Here is a 21,816-nt window from a genome sequence, read left to right as displayed (position 1 = left end):
GCCCCATATAGGCTCTAAATTGTGTAGAGTGTCTTGTACTGGCCCTCTGAACCACAGGTGAATTTAATCTTTTGCATACTTATAGTATTTTTACATTTTTGTTCTTCTTAAATGCTCTTAACTTCTGTCTTTCCTGACTTTCTGACTTTAGTGACTGATCCTGCAGATAGTCACTGCTCCATAATCTCTATTCCTGCACATATTCCTCCTGAAATCTATGGGTCTAAGTGCAATAGTAGCTATTGCATGTGCAATAGTAACTGTTTGCTATATGTGGAATAACATATGCATTGGTAACATATGCATTGGTGTGCTAGGCACCATACAAACATAGAGTAGGAGTTGGTCCTTGACCTGAACTATAATGCCAGACAAAGAGTGGAAGGAAAACAGAGGCACAGAGAATAGAAGTGACTTGCTTCTCCCTGATATTAAGGCATGTTCTTGGAGGTATTTAGTGTGCATTTCATTAAGATATTTACGGTTTTCCTTATCAAAAGAGGGAGCCTGAGTTCAGTAGCCAATGTGGCAGTCAGGCTGCACAGAGATCACGTAGGTTGCTCTCATGGGCTATATTAGGGGTTGGCAACCTTTCAGAAGTGGTGTGCAGAATCTTCATTTATTCGCTTTAATTTAAGGTTTCGCGTGCCAGTAATACATTTTAAAGTTTTTAGAAGGTCTCTGTCTGTCTATATATTATATAACTAAACTATTGTCGTATGTAAAGTAAACAAGGTTTTCAAAATGTTTAAGAAGCTTCATTTAAAATTAAACTAAAATGCTGATCTTATGCCACCGGCCTGCTCAGCCCGCTTCCAGCCTGGTGTTCCATTCACCTAGGCTGGCAGCAGGCTGAGCGGGGCAAGCGGCTGGTAGCCAGAACCCTAGACTGGCAGCCAGAACCCTAGACTGGCAGCGGGCTGAGCGGGGCTGGCGGCTGGGACCCCAGACTGTCAGTGGGCTGAGCGGCTCAGCTTGCTGCCACTCAGCCTGCTGCCGGTCTGGGATCCCGCCCCTTCCCACATAGAGTGGGTACCTACCTTCTCCCTGGTTCTAGCCCATTCTCTTCCTCTCTCTCTGCACTGAGCTGAGGGTGGGAGTGCACTGAGCTCAGGGCTGGGGGTGAAGGAGCAGGCTGGGGGTTGGAGTGTAGGGTCTGGCCAGGAGCTAGAATGAGGGAAGTGGCTCAGGGTTGGGGCAGGAGGTTTGGGGGTGGAGTGCTTACCCCACTCCCATTTGGTGCGAAGGGTGCAGGTGGGAATGTGGGGTGGGGGTGGGGTGCAGGAGCTCCTGTTTGGTGCTCAGGGTGGGGATGGGAATGTGGGGGGTGCAAGAGTCAGGACATGGGGGGGGCTGGGGGTGTGTGAGTGGGGGTGCAGGAGTCAGAGTTGCGGGTGTGAGGGGGGTGCAGGAGTCAGGGTTGCGGGTGTGAGGAGGGTGCAGGGGTCAGGGCAGGAGGCTAGGGTTATGGGCTGGGGTCATGAGGGTGCTCCCAGCCCCGTGCCCTGAGCGGCTCACAGCAGCGGGCTGGTGATTCCAGCCTGATTCCACCCCCTTCCCCAAGGCCCTGTCCCCACCTCTTCTCCGCCTCCTCCCCGGAGCAGCAAGCTCGCTGCAGCTCTTCTTCTCCCACTTCCTCTCAAGGGCCATCAGCTGATCGGGGGCAGGGAGGGAGTGGAGGAGGGGCAGGAACCCAGCACGTTGGGGGAAGAGGCGGGAGAGTGGGGAGCTTGCCTGCTCTGCAGCAGCCTCCGGCAGGACCAAGCTTCTTCACCCTGCCCCCGTGGGGAGGGGTGAAGGGAGGAGGCGGAGAAGAGCAGGCTGGGGGTCCTGGCCTGGGTTCGGCAGCCTGCTGAGTGGGGCTGGCGTCTGGGACCCAGCAGGCAGCAGTGTGCCATTAAAAATTGGCTCACGTGCCGTCGGTTGCTGACCCCTGCACTATATGATGTTCTGTCTCCTTTGTGAAATTATTAGGTTCTGCTCAAATATTAGGAGAAGTTCATTAAGCACACTTAGCAGAGATTTTTCAATCACTTACAACTTCAATCTCCCTCCACAATTAATTCCACACATGGTGCAATCCACTTGTGCAGCACTTTTTTTTTTTTTTTTTTTTTTTAAACAGTAGGGTTTAATTAATGCAGAGAGCCTATGCTGGCCCTTGGCACCAGGTGTGAATTTCAGTAAAGAGCGGTGTCTGCTAGATTTGGGGTGGGGAGATTAACTTGACTTAAGTGGGAGAACTCATGCTTAAACTGAATGGGGCTCTATTGTGGAAAAGGCTAATAAAACAGAAAAGCATGAATCAGTTGTGTAAGTAAAAGATTTATCAACCATCTGACAGAATTTTACCACCCCAATTTACTTTTCACCAGTGTAGGCTTGTTGGCTACTTTCATTGCACCTCATTTGTATTTGATGATGAATTTCACTTATTTCTTATGGAAGTAGTACGTATTACTGGTTAACAGCATGTATCACTGTACTACCAGGTATTTTTTCATATACAAGGATTGCCCCCATTTAATTTTCTTTCAGTGTTTACACAAAATACATTTACATCCTAAAATTTTTAGACTTATTTCAATTTTGTGAAATATGTTACTGTACTTAAAACGTTTTGTGTTTTCCTGAAATAATTGATTTTGCTATTGATATTTTGTCTGCCTTTAGGTATATCCTTCTTTCCGTTCTATGATGGCTGTTCAGCAGGAACAAGGTAGCACGTCATTCTGTGAGCTCCAGAATGAGGTATCAAAAAAAGCTAGTGTATATAGTCCACATGAGAAAAAGGAGCAATTTAAATGGATGAGACTGCCTGGACAGGTGAAGGTTTTTTTTTAAAAGTACCAAAAAAATCCACTATCTGCTAATAAGGTTATTTTATGGTATAATATTGTGAAACAAGTCTGGTTTTGAGGGTGTAGGTGGGTCTCAAGAACCTGCTGGAGGGAAGGACTCTTTCCATGGAGGTCCTAAGCTCCCATCCTAGCTTTGGGACCCGTGCAGTCAGTTCCTTGACAACATGATTCTTGGGACTCCTCATTCAAAGGATGTTTCACCAGCTTAGTGGGGATGGAGAGGAGTTAGTGCAGCTCCACTCTTGGTGCTTCTGGTCCTGCCCACTCCTCAGTCATGGATCCCCACCACACGTCAGAAAGGGGACCTTCTGTGAGGCTATTATTGTCCATATAATCATTCAGTTTATTCTCCAAATGGGAATGGGGTTTATTTCCCTGCTGGATGCCATGTAAGAAACACAACTAATACACAGAGTGCATTTGTTCAAAAGAAAATCCCAATTTAATCTTAGATGTAAATGGCTTTTGTTTATGTACCTTGATTTTGTGATATTATATAATTTGTCTTAAAAACTGCCAGTGGTTTTATTTCTTTCATATTTAATAACAGCCAGTGATTTAAGTAGTAACAAGGAAATGTTAGAAAAATCAACAAATTGTTTTAAAACAGCAAATTGTCCAAAGATGAAAAGGGTATGGAAATAAGTTTATGTTTGACATGTTTAGGATGAATAAAAATTGTGTAAATTTAGATTAAATTCTTTTTCAAAATGTTTTATGACGAATTTTTGCCTTTTTGCAGAAAGGCAAATAAATGCATGAGCCAAATTAAGTGAATTATAATCTTGAGAATATTGTCTAGACATCCTCAAATATTAAATTATTTATTATTAAACTTGTCCATGTAAACACTGTAGAAGTTGTGTTTTTGAGAGATCCAGGTACTAACAACTTATTTTGCTGATTTTTTTGGCTTGTGGAAAAGTTTGTTAAATACATAATGTCTTTTAAGTTTTGTGTATTTGTTAACATTCACAGCTGTGCAATAACTATTTTTATTTGGAAATGTAGGCTTGTCGTATACCAAACAAGCATCTCTTTTCACTGAGAGCAGGAGATATGGGCTGTTTCTGTATTCGTTTTTCTCAAGATGGAAAAACATTAGCAGCAGCGTGTGCAGGGAGAGATGGTTATCCCATTATTTGTAAGTTATGAATTTATTACTTCTGTTTTAACATAGAGCTATAACATATGCAAAGAGCTCTTTTTTTCCCCTTTAGTTTTTTATTTTGAAGAGTGTGTCGACTGGACTTTAAAAAAAAAAAAAGCGTTACTTTTTGGAGTATAGAGGTTTTATATTAACAGTTATGTTCTTTTAGTAGATTTATTTAGTAATTCAGCATTGTAAATATTCTTAGCTATAAGGCATCTTTAGCAAAGTTTCTGCTGATTGAAGACAGTATGGCTTTTCATATGTGGTAATGTATATGTCCAGTTTAAGGACTTGATATTACAATATTTCAGCATCCAGTAGAAATCTGAGAGTCTGAAATGTGCCGGGAATATAAGTTCTGATAATAAGTTTTTAAGTGAAATAACTTGCCCCTTTCTTAGATTTTTTTTTTTTTTGACAGGGGAAAGGGAATTTGTGAATGAATTTAGTTTTCATTAAAGTGGCTAACCAATAATACTAGAGCCAGGCATAACGCAGGCAGTCGTCTTCACAAAAATCTCCCAATACAACTCACTAATGACTAGCAATACTATTCATATCCTGGGCTGCTTCTGTGCAAGAAAATGTCACTTGCTGCATTTTGAAACAGAATATAATCGATTTTTTGAGATTCTTGGGAACAATGTTCCATCTCCACACAGAATAAAAGGCAAAACCTATAAATGCAAGTACTTAAAGAGTAGCTATCACGGTTATATTGCTTCTCTACAAAACTTGCTGATCACCAAAAAATTGACCTCACCATTAATATTCTTATGTAGCTGGCCAAGTGGCAATCAAAGTTTTAAAAAAAATAAAATAGAGTATTTACTTAATGTCCTAGGTTCATCCCTGAAAACTTAAACTATCTAGTCTAATTTTTAAAGGGGTTAATGCACTTGTGACATATCCATGAACCACTAGATGGAAGTAGATGCTTGCAAACTTGTGTTAAATTATTAACAATGCATACCAAGTAGCTATTTGATTTTGAATTATGGAAATTAGGAGCTAGTGGAGTTGAATTCACTTATGCAAGCAATGACTTGGCCCTAGTAATATATCTAGCTTTGTAGTAATTATATTCCAGATGTTGGTTGCATCAACATCTTCCATATTTGAAAATTGAATTTGTATCGGAATATGCAGTTATAAGTCTTATATATAAAATCTTGGCCCTAAATGGTTTTCTTTTGAGTATCGATGCTTTATTATTGGAAAAGCAGTTTCAAATGTTTCCAAATTTAATCTTTTTATTTACATTTTCATTAGTATATGAGATTCCTTCTGGACAATACTTGAGAGAATTTTATGGCCACCTTAATATTGTATATGATCTTTGTTGGTCAAAAGATAATGAGTACCTCCTTACTGCATCCTCTGATGGCACTGTCAGGTCAGTATGAGTGAAATGTTATAGCAACTGTTGTCAAAATGATAAGTAGGCTTAGTGAACCCAGCTGTGTCTTTATCATAAACTGTGCTGGACAACTTTTAACCATGGATTTGAGTGTAATTTGAGTTATTTGTTAATGTTATTGGAAAGCTATGATAGAATGATAGCTTTTTAGGAATAATTTTATTATGTTTGGTTTAAAATATACGGTGTTTTTGGTCCAAGATTTTAAAATGTAGTTGCCTAAGTATAGGCTCTTAAAACCATATTTAGCCGCCTAAATAAGTGGTCTTATTTTTCAAAAGTGCTCAGCACCCAGCAGCTATTACAGAAATCAATAGGACTTTTGGAACATTTAATCCTTCCAAAAATTACCATATTCTAGATGCAAAAGCCAATCTTAATGCTATATTAAGGCTGCAAATTTGAACACACCAGGCAGGAAATTGAAAATTTAGAATTCAGTAGCAACTTTAACTTTACCACGTTGCAATTGTATATAGTAGTTTGAATTCTTGGCTAGGCTGTTAAATGTGTAACTCAAGGCAAATCACTGTATCTGGAATTTAAAATCTTAACTCTGAAATTTTTCCCCTCTTGTGTATAAATTTAAAAAGTTACATTAATGCAGTATTTAAGCAGCAAATCTTGAGGTACTTAAAGCTCCCTCATCCCTCCAAAAAAAACCAACCCAGAACACTTAAAACACAGCAAGAAAAAATATGGCCATAGTATTCCACAAATGTGTTATGGGTAACTTCATAGGTTTTAATCTTCACTGATGTGTAGATGCACAAAAACCTAGCTATTGCCTTTGTTGGGCAACTACATAGTGCTACAGGCAGCTGCATAATTAAAATCCCCAAAGAATTGTGATTGCCACATTATGTGTGTTGAAAGTGTTAATTTAATTGGTTTTACTATGGGGTAATAATAGGGGAAATAAATATAAAGTTCTTCAAGTGATTGTCCACATCGTTTCCACTCTTGGTATGCTTGGGTATGAGATCAGGTTTTTTTGGCCAGCTGTGTACATTGGGGTCATGCCTTTGCCCTGGACGTCTTTGCACCATTCATCCAAGCCTGAGGGCGTAAAAGGCAGAGTGGGCCAGCTGCCCCTTGGTTCTATCTTACCTCTTGTAGCAGCAAGATGGAATCCTTGCAGTGTCCTTCTTCTCTCCACGGTGTTTGTGTAGCTAGTTAGTAGTCTTACTGCCTAGTTACTAGTTAGTTTGTTCATGTAATTAGATAGTTAAAAATATTTTTTTTCTTAAATAAGTTTCAGTTTAGGCTAGCGCCCCGTGCCTGTACAGGGATGCTAGAAACAGGATGGAAATAAATTTCCGGAGTTCAAAACCTGTGAAGCTTAATTCCCGTTGGAACGTTCCACATCAAACTTTTGAGTATAACTGCAAAAATTCAGTAGATTCAATTAGACCCTTAAGTATTTGCATGTATTTTACGTCTAGAACCATTAGCACAAAATTTGGTATTAATTTATATGGTAATATTTACTAGAAAGCGTCACGTTATGAGACAGTTATCCTAACTTTTTGTTCTGTTTTTTGTTTTTAAAAGAATGTGGAAAATTGAGACCCAGACTACAACTTCTGTGAGAGTTTTCCCTCATCCTTCATTTGTTTACACTGCAAAGTACCATCCAGTTGCTGACTATCTTGTGGTGACAGGCTGTTATGACTCTGTGATTAGGGTATGGAATACAAAAGTGAAAGAGATCTATGGTCAGTTAATACAGGAGTTCGATGGTCACAAAAGTTTCATCAATACACTGTGTTTTGATGCAGAAGGTATGTTCAATATGTTATAATTGCATCTCAAACAAAGAGCAGTTCAAGCCTGTTCAGTTTGGTGTATTTCACTGAGATAGTTGTTAAAAAACAGGATGTTTTTATTTTGTTACAATTGTTATTTTATTAAAATGTCTCACTCAGATCTACTACTATCCAGTGTGTTGATGTATTCAATTATTATTTACTGTCTGTAATTTGGGCATGTCTACAATATGCTGGGCACTGTACAAACATTTAGGAAGACATAGCCTGGGCTGAAAAGATAAATAAGCAGGCAAAAGACAGGAAAGAAGGATATAACAGATGTAAAAGGGTCAAGGTGATAACTAGCCAGGTCTTGATGATACAGTTTTTTTAAATTAGATATATAGATTATCCACAATTGACCCTCTTCCTAACTAGTTTTAGTTGGCTAGTTTCTTGTCAGTTTTCAGAGTAACAGCCGTGTTAGTTTGTATTCGCAAAAAGAAAAGGAGTACTTGTGGCACCTTAGAGACTAACCAATTTATTTGAGCATAAGCTTTCGTGAGCTACAGCTCACTCCACAGTATGCATCCAATGAAGTGAGCTGTAGCTCACGAAAGCTTATGCTCAAATAAATTGGTTAGTCTCTAAGGTGCCACAAGTAAGTACTCCTTTTCTTTTTTCTTGTCAGTGTCATTGCAGAAATTGGTATGGAATAAAGAACAGAGACTATTGTGGGAGAAGCAGGCAAATGGTGTGCCAAGGCTGGTATTATGAGCTGAGCAGAGATGTGGAGAGGCAATGTAGAAAAAAGTAGGGCTGTGAAATGATTACAACATTAATTGCTATTAATCGCAGTTTTAATTACACGGTTAAACAATAACAGAAAACAATGTATTTAAATATTTTTGGATGTTTTCTACATTTTCAAATATATTGATTTCAACTACAACACAGAATACAAAGTATACAGTGCTCAATTTAAATTATTATTTTTATTACAAATATTTGCACTGTAAAATGATAAACAAAAGAAATAGTATTTTTCAGTTCATTTCATACAATACCTTAAAGCAATCTCTTTATCATGAAAGTACAACTTAGAAATGTAGATTTTTTTTGTGGCATAACTGCACTCAAAAACAAAACAAAGTAAAACTTTAGAGCCTACAAGTCCACTACGTCCTACTTCTTGTTCAGCCAAACACTAAGACAAACAAATTTGTTTACATTTACGGGAGATAGTGCTGCCCTATTCTTATTTACAGTGTCGCCAGAAAGCGAGAATAGGCATTTTCATGGCATTTTTGCAGCCGGCATTGCAAGGTATTTACATGCCAGATATGCTAAGCATTTGTATGCCCCTTCATGCTTTGACCACCATTCCAGAGGACATGCTTCCATGCAGCATTATCTTACATAAATGTAAACATGCTTGTTTGTCTTAGAGATTGGCTGAACAAGAAGTAGGACTGAATGGATTTGTAGGCCCTAACACAGGGGTGGGCAAACGTTTTGGCCAGAGGGCCACATCGGGGTTGCGAAATGGTATGGAGGGCCGGGTAGAGAAGGCTGTGCCTCTGCAAACAGCCTGGCCCTGTCCCCTATCCGCCCCCTCCCACTTTCCACCCCCTATCAAACCCCTCCACTCACTGTCCACTGACTGCCCCGCCCCCTGACAGGCCCCCCGCCCCATCCAACCCCCTGCCACACTCCTTGTCCCCTGACCACCCCCTCCTGGGACCCCCGTCTGTAACTGCCCCCCCAGGACCCCACCCCTATCCGACCCCCCTGGTTCCTGTCCCCCCGTGACCGACCCGAGCCCCCGTGACCCTACCCCCTATCCACTACCCCCCGTTCCCTGTCTCCTGACTGCCCTCCGCCCCATCCAACCACCCCCTGACTATCCCCCAGGACCTCCTGCCCCTTATCCAACCCCCCCACTTACCATGCCATTCAGAGCAGCAGGATAGGCTTATTGGAAAGCCTGGGAGATGGGCGGGTGCAAGCGGTGCTGCCCATGTGGCTGCGGGGGAGGAGGGACAGAGGAGAAGGGGCCGGGGGTTAGCCTTCCCGACTGGGAGCTCAGGGGCTGGGCTGGACAGTCCTGCAGGCCGTAGTTTGCGCACCTCTACTCTAAAATCTCACTTTGTTTTATTTTTGAGTGCAGTTATGTAACAAAAAAACTACACTGTAATTTGCACTTTCATGATAAAGAGATTGCACTACAGTACTTGTATGAGGTGAATTTAAAAAGATAAAATAGTATTTTTCCAGTGCAAGTATTTGCAATAAAAATAATATAAAGTGAGCACTGTACACTTTGTATTCTGTGTTGTAATTGAAATCAATGTATTTGAAAATGTAGAAAAAAATAAAAAAAATTTATAATAAATTTGAATTGGTATTCTATTATTGTTTAACAGTGTGATTAAAACTGCAATTAATCACGATTAATTTTAACTATGAGAGAAGCTCTCTCGCCAACATAGTGCTGTCTAGACCAGCACTTTGGTCAGTATAACTTATTTCACTCAGGGGTGTGGGTTATTCAAACTCCTGAGTAACATAAGTTATACCAAAGTAACCTGTAGTGTAGACAAGGTCTTAAGTTACAGCCTGGGGAACTGGGAGGATGGTGAATTTTTCAACAATGTCAGTGAATGGAGAGGGTTTGGAAGGAGAGATAAGGAGTTCAGTTTTGGCAGTATTAAGACTGTGTTGGTGGCAAGACATCCAGGAAGAGGTGTTGGAGAAACATTCTAAAATGCATAACTGGATGGAGATGTGCGTTGTTGCTGTGTGAGTAGAGGAGCTCCCCAAAGATGGAACATTTGTATTTTGGAATCTGGGTTTTTCAGATAGGTATTTCATGAAAATGTAGATGCGTTATTTCTGTGATAGGCATGGCAGCTGACCACAGAAAATAAAGAACTTTCTACTTCGTTGTTTACAATGATGTATATACTGTTGGTTTAAAAGCAGCTACTGAAAGGCAGCAATTGGAGGGAAATTTGCATTTGCTCTTGCCCAACCTGTTCTCAGTGGGGGTCTTCACTGGATAGTTATGCACTAGGGGTCTAATCTAAGGCCCACTGAAGTCAGTGGAAAGACTTCCATTGATTTCAGTGACCTTTGGATCACACCCTAGAAGACGATACTAAAAAGCAAAGTTATTGAATAAAACCAACTTAGCATCTAAGTGAAAAACCGTCAAAGTATTTAATTGTAAGTATTACAGTATTTACATTTTTATTCTGTTTGGAATTTATGATATTGACTTCTGTGATGTATTATAAGCAAAATTTAGGCTTTTTGACTACCCTGCATTAATTGGAGAAAATGGAAGCAAAATATTGCTGTTCAAATATTGGCTTTAATAATTCAGTTTGTAATATGTCCATGAATGTGGAAATTACTATAAAACTGTTAATAGCACTGATAAGACAGAGTTTCCAATGTATATTTAATTTTGGAGATATCTCTAGCTCGCATATCCCCTGTTGTTCATTTAGTATGGTTTCAAAATCTTGCTGTTAATACTACATAAGTGTAATTATTATTTTACAGGACTTCACATGTTCTCAGGAGACAGCTCAGGGCTGATTATAGTTTGGAATACCTTTGTCAAAGGAAGTTCTCAACATCCAGTCCAACATTGGGGTATAAATAAGGTATACAAATATTTTAATTAGCACGATAACTTTTATGTAAAGCAGTTTCAAATCTAGCCATCTAATTTGCATTTAATTACTTTTTCATGTCACTTTTGTGTGGTTGGAAAGTAAATTTCCCCTTAATGTCTTGTTAACACTTTGCAAACGCCTGATAAAACATGCTGTGATTCACTGGGAATTTCTAGATTTTTTTTTTTTTGTCAGTTTTAGATATGATACTGTAAGTAGAGAATGTAAATGCTTATTCTTAGCACCAGCTTCTACAACAGATGTTTGAGAATTGGTAGCATTGTAATTGCACACAGTAACGTGTTGTTTGTACTTCCATAGATAGAATTAAAATAACAGACTGTGTATCTTGTCAAAGTAGCTTTATTCACACTTCTATGGTTAACGTCTTGTCAGCCTTTCTGTTATCAACTCTGGTTTTCAGAATTTCATCATTATAATAGGATCTGTCACTTAAATGGTTGTGGAAACTTGATATGGGCTAAAACTTGTTGATTTGGGATATAGTATCTTGTCTAGGAACCAGTGTTTGCTTTTTAAAATGGCCTTGGATTTTTTTAAACTGCGTTTAATCTCTCCTTGCACTGCCTCCCACCAATTTCATAAGTTAATACCATAGTGACATCCTTACCTTTGTTTCCTATCAAATTAGTCTTGCATTACAATAAACTTCATTTTTTCATGGTAGGAAATAAAAGAAAATGATATTAAAGGGACTCCAATAAATCATCTAGAGGTACATCCGAATGGAAGACGTTTATTAATCCATGCCAAAGACAGTGTTCTGAGAATTATGGATCTCAGAATGTAAGTAGGTTTTTGTAGTCAATGCATAGATTTCTGTGTCTCAAGTTGACTCATTGTGATAGTAAAATGTTTTAAAATTATTAAATAGATACTTAAAAGAGGAAGGATGGTCCAATAGTTACAGTGCTAGACTGGGACTTTGGAGACCTCAATACAAATCCTTGCTCTGCCACAGGCTTCCTTTGTGACATTGGACATGTCCTGTAAGTTAGAATTTCCAAAAGTGCCTAAGTCCCATTTACAAAAATGATTTAGCCACTTACCCTATGTCATTGACTTTTCAATGTCACTCAGGAAGTCCAACCTCATACAGGAAGTCTGCAGCAGATCAGGGATTTTAATCCAGATCTCCCAAATCCCTTTAAAAAAATTATTTAGTTACTTAGCTTGGTTCATTGACTTTCAGTGGAACTTAGGAGCCTGAGTCACTTAGGCACCTTTGGAAATTTTATTCTTTGGGTATGTCTGCCTTTTAAAACGCTACAGCAGTGCCACTGTAACGCTTCAGCGTAGACACTACCTGCACCTACACCTACATTCTCCCATTGGCGTGGCAATCCATCTCCCCAAGAGGTGATAGTGAGGTTGACAGAAGAATTCTTCTATCAACCTAACACGGTCTACACTGTGATTTGTCATACCCTGAATGATGTAGCTATACCAATGTAAGTGCCTTAGGGCTAGTCTACACTAGAATTGCAACAGCGGCGCAGCTGTACCAATGTAGCTGTGCTGCTGTAGAGCTACTAGTGCAGATGATCTATGCCGAAGGGAGAGAGCTTCTCACGCCGACATAATGCTGTCCACACCAGCACTTAAGTCAGTGTAACATACGTCACTTGGGGCGGGGAGGGGGGGGGCTTTTTCACACCCCTGAGCGATTTAAGTTATACAGAAGTAAGCGCTAGTGGGTACAAGCCCTTAGTCTCTCTGTTCCTCAGTTCCCCTTCAGTAAAATGGGGCTAATAGCACTTCACTCCCTCACAAGGTAAATACATTCAAGATTGTGAGGTGCTCGGATACTATGGTCACAGGGGCCACACAAGAACATGAGATGGATGGGTGGAGAGACATTCAAATATAATCTGTGATTATTATTTTCCCCTTTATTATTAATATATTTAAACTATTAGTATAAAAATAAAGAACTTAAACTACGAAAAGCAAAACCGCCCTAAGTGAATATACCGCTAAGGCTAAAACTTAAATCCAGAAAAACAAGGGAATGTAGTGTTAAAGCATAAAATCTGTGCTGATGTTTTGTTCTTAATTTCCCTCTTCTCCCTCCCCCTCCCAAACACAGACACTCAAAGTTTCCCCAGTGTTTTAAGAAAAGATGCTTGGGGGAAAATACCTTCCAAACACTGACAGCACAAGGAAGTATCTGAGGTCTAGGGACATTTTTTCAGAATATACATTTATTTATAATGTAGCTCTCTCCCCATATCACTCTGTTTAAATTTCTTTGACCCTGTCATGTTTTGGGCTATCAAAAGACTTAGCTCTTTTACAGCGCTTTTCCTCTTGCCAGAAGGGAGAGGATCCTTGGAATGGTCTTGATGGAGAGGCCAAAGCTCAGAACCTCGGTGCAGTGTGGTTGCTTTTCATTGAACCGTCCACAGAATCTGTGTTTGGAGTCATTGTAATGGGCCCTTTGAGGGTCATATGAATGTAGGGGGATCCTACAGAGGTGTAGAGCCAGTATTATAGTTCCTATACTACAACCCTTCCTGCTACTGGCATGGCAGTGTGTTTGGGGGGGAAGAGGAAAGTGGGCATTGCTAAGGTTTCCCCACATACTCCTGGAGCCACTGGCAGCCAAAGAACCTTACATTGGAAAACCACCCAGCCAAGACTTAGAAACAGCGGGTATGTACCATGTGCTGTAGTGGACCCCCCCTGGAACTATTATTGTGTTCAGAATCTCCACTCTGACTAAAAAGTTTCTAGTTATTGTGACTGTGAAGCAAACTTCAGAAATGTGAGCCGAGTGTCACCAATATGAAGTTGTCTGTGTGAGTTTGCAGAGAGCATGAAATAGTAGCTCTGAGAGGTTTGAACTGCTCTGTTAATCTCCAGGAGGTGTTAATTTGGATTCCCAGCAATTATACTTTTAAATGTCAACACTGTTAACCATTTGAATCCTCACGTAAGAAAGGAGAGAGAGAGGGGATCACAGATCTGGACAATTTGCTGTGAGTGACACCTAAAGCTAAAACAAAGCTCTTAATCTTACCCCCAAGTCCCCCCCACCACTACTTTGATCACTAGACATCCCCACCACTCTGCATGTCATTCAGGTCTGAAATGTGGGCATCCTCTTTGACTTGGACCTCTCTCTCTAGGTCCTCACGTCTATATGTCTCAATCTTGCCAACTTTTTCTGCTTAACATCTCTAAGATACAGCCTGTGTCATCAGTCTATGCAGTTAAGACTCTCATCATCTCATGTCTCAAGTACTGCTGCAACATCCTTCTCTCTGGCCTTCATGAGTGCATTCTTGCCCTGCTCATGTCCATTCAGAATGGTGCAGCAAAGATAATTTTCCTAGCCTGTTGCTTTGACCAAGTCACCCTTCTCTTTCCTAGCCTCGTCACAGGCTAGGAAAATTACTCCCCTTCTCGAGTGTATCAAACATAAACTATTTGTCTTCACTTGCAAGACCTATCCAGGCCTACCTGTCAACTTTCATTCACTATGAAGATGTCTGCTTCTGACTCCAGTTGACCGTGATGCCAGTCTCCATCGCTCACTTGTTAAGTTCTCAATCAAGCATCTTTGTGCTTTCTCTCATGTGCCCCTCATGTGTGAGAAGCTCCCCATAAACATCTTCAAAGCTATTTTATTATCCTCCTTAAAATTCTCCGTTTCCATAATGCCTACAAAAAAGCTATTCCACAATGATCCCATCTCTGCAACAGTGACTGATCTGGTTACCAACACACATTGTAGAATGCATAGTGGTACTCAAAGCACATTGTCCTTGTAAATGTACAGCAAACAGCACATAGCTCATAGCTTCAGCAAAATGAGTAGTCCTTGTTTATAAATGTCCTGCTAGGAATTGTGTGGTGCTTGCTGCACTCAAAGCTCCAGGCCCAGAGAACAGTCCAGCACAGGATGCTACTGTGGCTGACTGTTAAAATGCTCTTTCAAAGATTCCCTCAACTGCATAGCCCCACACTAGCTCTTGTAATGGCCCAGGTGTCTGGCTGTTCACAGTCAGCAAACAGCCACTCTACCTTTGTCCACCGTGGTGATTGCTTTTCAACCTTTTCACCATCACAGATATTATGCAGGACACCACAGAGAGCTGTAGCCATTGGGATATTTTCTCACTGAGATCCAATCATATGAGTAAATACCACATCATCTTTTCACATTCAGCTGTCATTCTGCACCAGGTGAGCTGGGTGTTGAGTCTTTCCTTGGTGCTGTCAAGGTGGCCAGTGTGTGACTTCATGAGCAAGGTGTTTGGTGGGTCCCCCTGTGTCACTAATGGCATTTCAGCATTGCTAGTGGTAATCTGCTGGTTGGGAAAGAAAGTCCCTGCTTGCAGCTTTCTGAATAGTCCTGTGTTTTTGAAGGTGTAAGCGTCATGTACCTTCCCTGATCAGCCCACGTTGATATTGGTGAAGCATCCCTGGTGATCTTTCTGTTGATATGCTCTGTAGCAAAATAGGAGTGTGCATGCCATCTGTCTTCCTACCACAGCTTGGAAACCCCATTGCTACAGATCCATCCGCTACATCTTGCACAGTCCTCCACTGCAGGAGACCATTAATGGCCTTGCATACTTGCATGATGACTCCCACTGTGGATTGTCCAACTCCAAAATGATTTCCCTCTGACTAGCCGCAATTTGGTGTTGCAGTCTTCTAAAATGTGATCACCACTTGCTTTTCAACTGTCAGCGCAGCTCTCATTCTGGTTTCCATGCACTGGAGGGCTGGGGCAAGATTGGCACACAGATCCAGGAATGTGGCCTTTTGCATTCTGAAGCTCTGCAGCCACTACTCGTCGTCCCAAACCTGCCTATGTTGCAGTCTCACCCATCAGTGCTCGTTTCTTGGGGCCGGAAACGGTGCTCCACTGTCAGCTGCTGCTCCATGAATGCCATCAACAACCTCGACTTGGTTCTCACTGTGTCCCATAGCAATCTGTCCTAGAAGAAACTGTCATGTCCCCCGTTGTTGTGGTACTTTCTGCGGGTCTGCAAATACCAAAGGATCACATGTTCTGTATTTGCAACATTCATGGGAATAATGTAGAGCTCTGTGCTTTAGTCAGAGGTGGCAGACACTGAAAAGTGCCACCTGGATTTGTGGGACTTTTTAAAAAAAGTTGTGATAATTTATGGACTATGGATGGCATTATGGAATGGAGAAAGGTACATGCTGGGAACTTGACCTCTAGCTCCCAAAGATCCCTGAGTGAGTAATTTCTACCCCATAACACATTGCAAAAATGTCCCAAAAGGCATTGGACCAGACAGCACTGTGTAGCACACTGGGATACCTACCTGCAGGAGACCATACGTTGCATCAACACAGGCACTCCTGCTGAGTATGTGCAGTGCCGACGCAAGTAGCCAAGTATGCATGTGCCAAAGCGATATACAAACTTTGGTGACTGTGTGCCAATATAACTTGAATCGAGCAAAGTTTGTTTTGTAGGCATGGCCTTCTATTATAATCTCCTTGGGACAGGGACCGGCTTTTGGTTCTTTGTTCTTACAGCTCCTAGCACAATTGGGTCCTGGTCCATGACTAGGATTCCTAGGTGCTATGGTGATACAATTTTTTTTTAAAAAAAATCTAATTTTGGTGCCATACATGGGTGAAGTTTCGGAGTACCACCTCTTTCCCACCCCTCCCCCAGTCAAGAAGGAGCCAAGTCCAAGGAATCCAGCAAATCCCCTGGGCATATTTAAGCCTCACTGAGGCGAGGAGGAGCTGAGCTCAGAGAGCTGCACAATTATATTTTGAATATCTACACATACTACTGTAAGGGGCACCTCATTTTGGCAGTTTACGTGGGTGGAGTGTATTTTGTTGGCAGAGGTGGGAAAAGTACCACCACTTTTTTTTTTCCAGTCCAACCCCCTTGGCCCAGCAAACAATCAGCCCAGAATTAAAGAAATGCAAAGACAACTTTTGTACCCACTGTCCAGATCTGGTATTCCTTTGCCATTTCCAAAGGTATGGGCTTAAGTAGGTAAGTGCACTGATGCCTACTTTAGATACAAGATATTGAGCTAGTATTGTTTATTCAGTAGAAAATTCATATGTGAGGTATGGGAGATTTTGTCTGTTATGAAAGCAATTGCCACACTCAGACTATTCTTTATTTTTAGCTTGGCTACAAAGAAATACATAGGTGCCACAAACTATAGAGAGAAGATTCACAGTACCTTAACACCATGTGGGACATTTCTTTTTTCTGGAAGTGAAGATGGTATAGCATATGTTTGGAATCCAGAAACAGGTAACCAATCAATTATTTTACAATATTAGGCCAGGTTGTTAAGCTCTCTGGAAGAGCCTTCTTTTTAAAAAAACAAAAACAAAACTTTTTCTTTTTCATTTAATAACATTGGTGCAAAATAAAAATTTAGGCTGATGTCCTTAAGTCTGTAAATGTAAGGTCCACCTTTTATATCAGTGTTATTAGTTATATGCTCTGAGTTAACAATTATATTCATATGGGAATAAATCTCAATCACAGGTAGTATTTCAGATTTCTAGTAGTAATTAAACATTTCTAATTTGGTCTTTTGTTCAGTTATCCTTTCCATATATGATACCAAAGTATTTGTGTATGCAGATTAAGACCCTGTTCCAAAGCCAACTGAAGTCAATGAGTATCTTTCTGTTAACATCAGTGGCTTTGGATCAGGCTGTTAAGAGCTGTTTATTTTACTTGCACAGTTGACTGACTGAAGACCTCTAATAAGTGAATGATCAGTATACATAGCCACCTGGATGTAGGAGTACTAGGCTTCCTCATAAATTGCCCTCAAAATTGGATAATTCCCATATAACCACTAAAATACAAAAGGACGCTGCTGGACAAAGCGCAAGCAAAGCACAACTAAGAGCTAGAGAATTTGTTGTCTAAATTAACCTTATTGTACTGTGTATAGCAGAGAGGAAATTAAATGCGGTGGTTCATAACAAAAATTTGGTTTTGTTGCCTTTCTGCTTTGTTCTTTTATATCAGATAACAACCTAGATATTTAAAACATTAAACATTTAAAAACTGGTATTTAGGCAGGCAGGTCTGTTCTAAAGATTTTTTTTTTTTTGAAGGCATCTTCATCAACCAGGGTTCAAAACTACCTGCACATCATTGCACGACTTTCCCAGTGTCTATCAAAAATAGGTGGAATGTAGGAAGAGAGAATTTGTAGATAAAAGCACTGAGCCTAAAAAGACTTATGCATGTGTTTAACTTTATAGACTGGACAGGGTCAGGCCAGATGGCTACGAACGAGTGGTCGAAGACACATTAGACACATTAGTTCCAGGTTAAGGAGGTCCCTTTTCCCTGGGTAAAATAACAGGGACTATTCCAGAACACTCAGAAACTTTCTAGAAAAAATTAAGGCAGGCAGGCTAATTAGGACACCTGTAGCCAATTGGGAAGCTGCTAGAATTAATTAAGGCTAATCAGGACACCTGGTTTAAAAAGGCTCTGACTCCAGTTAGTGAGGGGCGCGCAAGGAGCTGAGAGTGAGAGGGTGTGGTGCTGGAGGACTGAGGAGTACAAACGCTATCTGGCATCAGGAGGAAGGTCTTGTGGTGAGGATACAGAAGGTGTGGGAGGAGGCCATGGGAAGTAGCCCAGGGAGTTGTAGCTGTCACACAGGTGTTACACAAAACACTATAGACAGCTGTGATCCACAGGGCCCTGGGCTGGAACCCGGAGTAGAGGGCGGGCCTGAGTTCCCCCCATCCCCCCAACTCCCTATTGGGTACAGGAGGAGTTGACTTGGACTGTAGGTCCCACCAGAGGGGAAGGTCCCTGGCCTGTCCCCCGACCCACTAGGTGGACCAGCAGAGACCGTGGGGATTGTTCTCCTTCCTTTCCCCCATGCTGGCCAGTGATGAGGTTATCTGAGTGAACGGCAGATTTGAGCCCCTGAGGGCTACTGTGAATCTCTGAGGCGAGCAAAATCCTCCAATAAGCACAGGACCCACCAAGGTAGAGGAGGAACTTTGTCACAAGACATAAGATGTTCCATTGAGTTCAGGATCAGGGCCAAAACTTTTATGAAATAGTGGTGTGCAAAACTTCCGTTTCCATTGGTCAGTATGACTGAAGCCCATGACTAAGATAGCAAGCATTTTCCCAGAAAGATACAAACACATATTATGGTTATGTGCCATTTAATATTTGTTAAGTGGATAGTGCTTTCCAAGTTACAAACTAGTTTAAAATACAAAGGTTGAAGTCCTCTCTAAGGTTTTTGTAACATAAATATAATATAGAGAGATGAGTGGATATTATAAAAAGTTGCAACGTTATCACGTCAAATTTTTATGACAAATTAAGAACTCTATTTTTCCTTTTATAGGTGATCAAGTAGCCATGTATTCTGACCTCTCCTTCACATTTCCAGTTCGAGATGTTGCCTTTCATCCACATGAACACATGGTGTCATTTTGTGCCTTTGGTCAAAACCAGCCAATACTTGTATACATTTATGATTATAAAGGTACTGTAGAGCATTTCTTGATGCATAAGAATCTTGGTAGCTGTTTGTTTCACTTTTTAGAAGCGACTTGCAAAGGTTCTTTTTTAAAAACAAACAAACAAAACAGAACATCAAAACCTGCCGTGCAAGAATTGTGCTGAAATCTCTAAACCAGTTTAAGATCAGCACAGAAATAGCTTCCAATTTACCTTTCTGTCATGATTTTGCATGACTGAATTCCAGACTTGTCCTCACTTCTCTCTCCAGATCATACTCTCAGCAATCTATGTTGTGCTAGTGATATCATGTCAATCATTAGAACCATATTTCAGTCTTGGGCTGGATTATGGAGTCAGGCAAATTTACATTTTTCTCAAAGTACACATAGTTTAATGAAAACCTTAATGTTTTATGCTTTATGGGATATAAAATAATTTTTAAAAGCTGTATACAAATGGTTTAATTGTTGAGGAAAATCTAGGCTCTCTTGGTCCTCTGTAGGCAAACTCACATCTGCAGTGGAATTCCATAGCAACTGAGTTATCATCAGGGATCCTAGAAATCTATTTGTTTTGGAAAAACATGTGGGTTTTTATTGGAGAATTTTGGGATTTTTTATCACAGAAAATGAGATCCCCGGCTATCTCTAACATAGAGTTAATTGTAGACATAATTAGTCTTTTAAACTGGTAGGTTTCTTGATTTTTAAATTTTGTTGGTTATTATTCAGTAGCATCACTCTTTTCTTTGTTGCGGATGTTGTTTCAGTTGTCATGTTTCATCTTAATGGCAGATATGACAAAGGTGTGTATATATAATATATTAAGAAGATATATGTATATATATTTACTTTTTTTCCCATTTACATCTGCTGTAAAGTAATTGCATTTTGTGCTGATAAAGATGAATAGTTAATGCAAAATATTACATTTTCCATTTAGTTGCTGTCTTGATAATATAGAGTGAATAATTAAAACAAAAAAAGCAACACTCCTACTAACTTTATATTAAGGTTCAAATCCTCCGTCTACTGTACAGACATGATTTTATTGAACTAATTAAAGTGAAAGAATTAATGGTCAATATTAAATGCTAACTTTTAGTCTACTAATAAATCTATTCTGTTTAGCTGTTTAACTAGAGAACCACAGATAATTGTCTCTTTTATTAAAAACTGATTGTAGGCCTGACTCAGGAAAATACTTAAGCATATTCTCAAATCTGTCCCTGTTCAGGAGAGCATTTAAGCATGTGTGTTAGTATTTTCTTCAACAGGGATGCTTTCCTAAATTGGGGCCCATCACAGTTCTGGAAAGCACTCTGCAAAGAAACAAACTATTATTTCCTGTAAGTAATACATATTTATCATGTCAAATTAAAGCTGAGAACTAATTTGCAGTATGGCTACATAGATATTTGTTAATATGCATATAAATTATATTAATAAAAGTGAAGAAAATTAGCTATTTGAAATCACTAAACAAAATTACATTCTTGAATTAGACAGATTTCATAGCTGTTTAACTATGTACCTCCTGGAAATTCATTTTCTATTTAATGGAAAACGTGGTTGAATCTTGAACAATCAAACAGGATCACACTGAGGTTATATTGATAGTTAAAGTCATCTGTTGTTTTAACAAAGTTACTGATCTTTTGTCATCAGTAAGCCATTTCATAGGTTGTGGTCTTTTGGGCATAATCTTTATGACATACCAAGGTACAATCCAGACTGAGTAGCCATGTCACCTCTGCTCTTGAACCTTGGGTGCCCTTTAAAATGCTTTGCTACTATAGCCTACAGTCTGCTCACAAAAAGCTTCCAGCATGCAAGTCACTCCCAGCTGTGTATGTGCTGCAGCCAGCCACACCTTTGCTCTTACCAGCCTTGATAATACTGCAGGGTGACCCAGCACATCCACAGTCTTCGAATTCCCCCTAGATATGTGTGTGTTCTGTACTTCCCAGCCCTCTCCTGGACAATACAGGTTTATATAAGATCTGTTATTGCTTTACTAGAAATAATATGCATGCACCTTGTTACCCCCAAATGGAGTCTCACAGATACTTCAGTGTAAACACACTGGATTAGATAAGCAATGAAACAAGTTTATAAACTACAAAGAGAGATTTTAAGTGAATACAAGTAATGAGGGGCATAAAAGTCAGAAATGGTTACAGGGAAAATAAAGATGAAATGCAACTGGTGCCTCACTTAACAAGCTATGTTAAATTCAAAGCTGAGTTTTCTCATCACATGCACTAAGCAGTCTTACTGACCAAACTTCTTAGGTTAGGACCCCTTTTCAAGTTCAATGGCTGCTTCCTTTGTCCTTTCTGGTGCAGTGAATTGAAGGACAGAGGGAGAGGGAGTGGAGGAATGTTTGTCCTTCCTTTTTATGGTGTTAGCCCCTCTCCTGAAAAACATTTCTAAGTGA

The 21,816-nt window shown here is 40.2% G+C and overlaps 1 protein-coding gene across 12 annotated transcripts in view; it reads left to right on the top strand.

The window, feature by feature from the left end:
• Positions 1-21,816, top strand: part of AHI1 (Abelson helper integration site 1) — a 196,338-nt gene that overhangs the window by 46,222 nt on the left and 128,300 nt on the right. For all 12 annotated transcript variants that reach the window (XM_077813079.1, XM_077813080.1, XM_077813081.1 and 9 more), the window contains 8 exons: positions 2,674-2,826; positions 3,873-4,005; positions 5,287-5,410; positions 6,989-7,218; positions 10,756-10,859; positions 11,560-11,678; positions 17,036-17,166; positions 19,259-19,399. In XM_077813079.1, the coding sequence (XP_077669205.1) occupies positions 2,674-2,826; positions 3,873-4,005; positions 5,287-5,410; positions 6,989-7,218; positions 10,756-10,859; positions 11,560-11,678; positions 17,036-17,166; positions 19,259-19,399 (1,135 nt within the window). The remainder of the gene's footprint in view (positions 1-2,673; positions 2,827-3,872; positions 4,006-5,286; positions 5,411-6,988; positions 7,219-10,755; positions 10,860-11,559; positions 11,679-17,035; positions 17,167-19,258; positions 19,400-21,816) is intronic.

Source organism: Eretmochelys imbricata, chromosome 3 (genome assembly GCF_965152235.1).
Source record: "Eretmochelys imbricata isolate rEreImb1 chromosome 3, rEreImb1.hap1, whole genome shotgun sequence".
Classification (NCBI taxonomy): Eukaryota; Metazoa; Chordata; order Testudines; family Cheloniidae; genus Eretmochelys; species Eretmochelys imbricata.
Note: the sequence above shows the minus strand (reverse complement) of the source record. Positions and strands in the feature narration are given on the sequence as shown.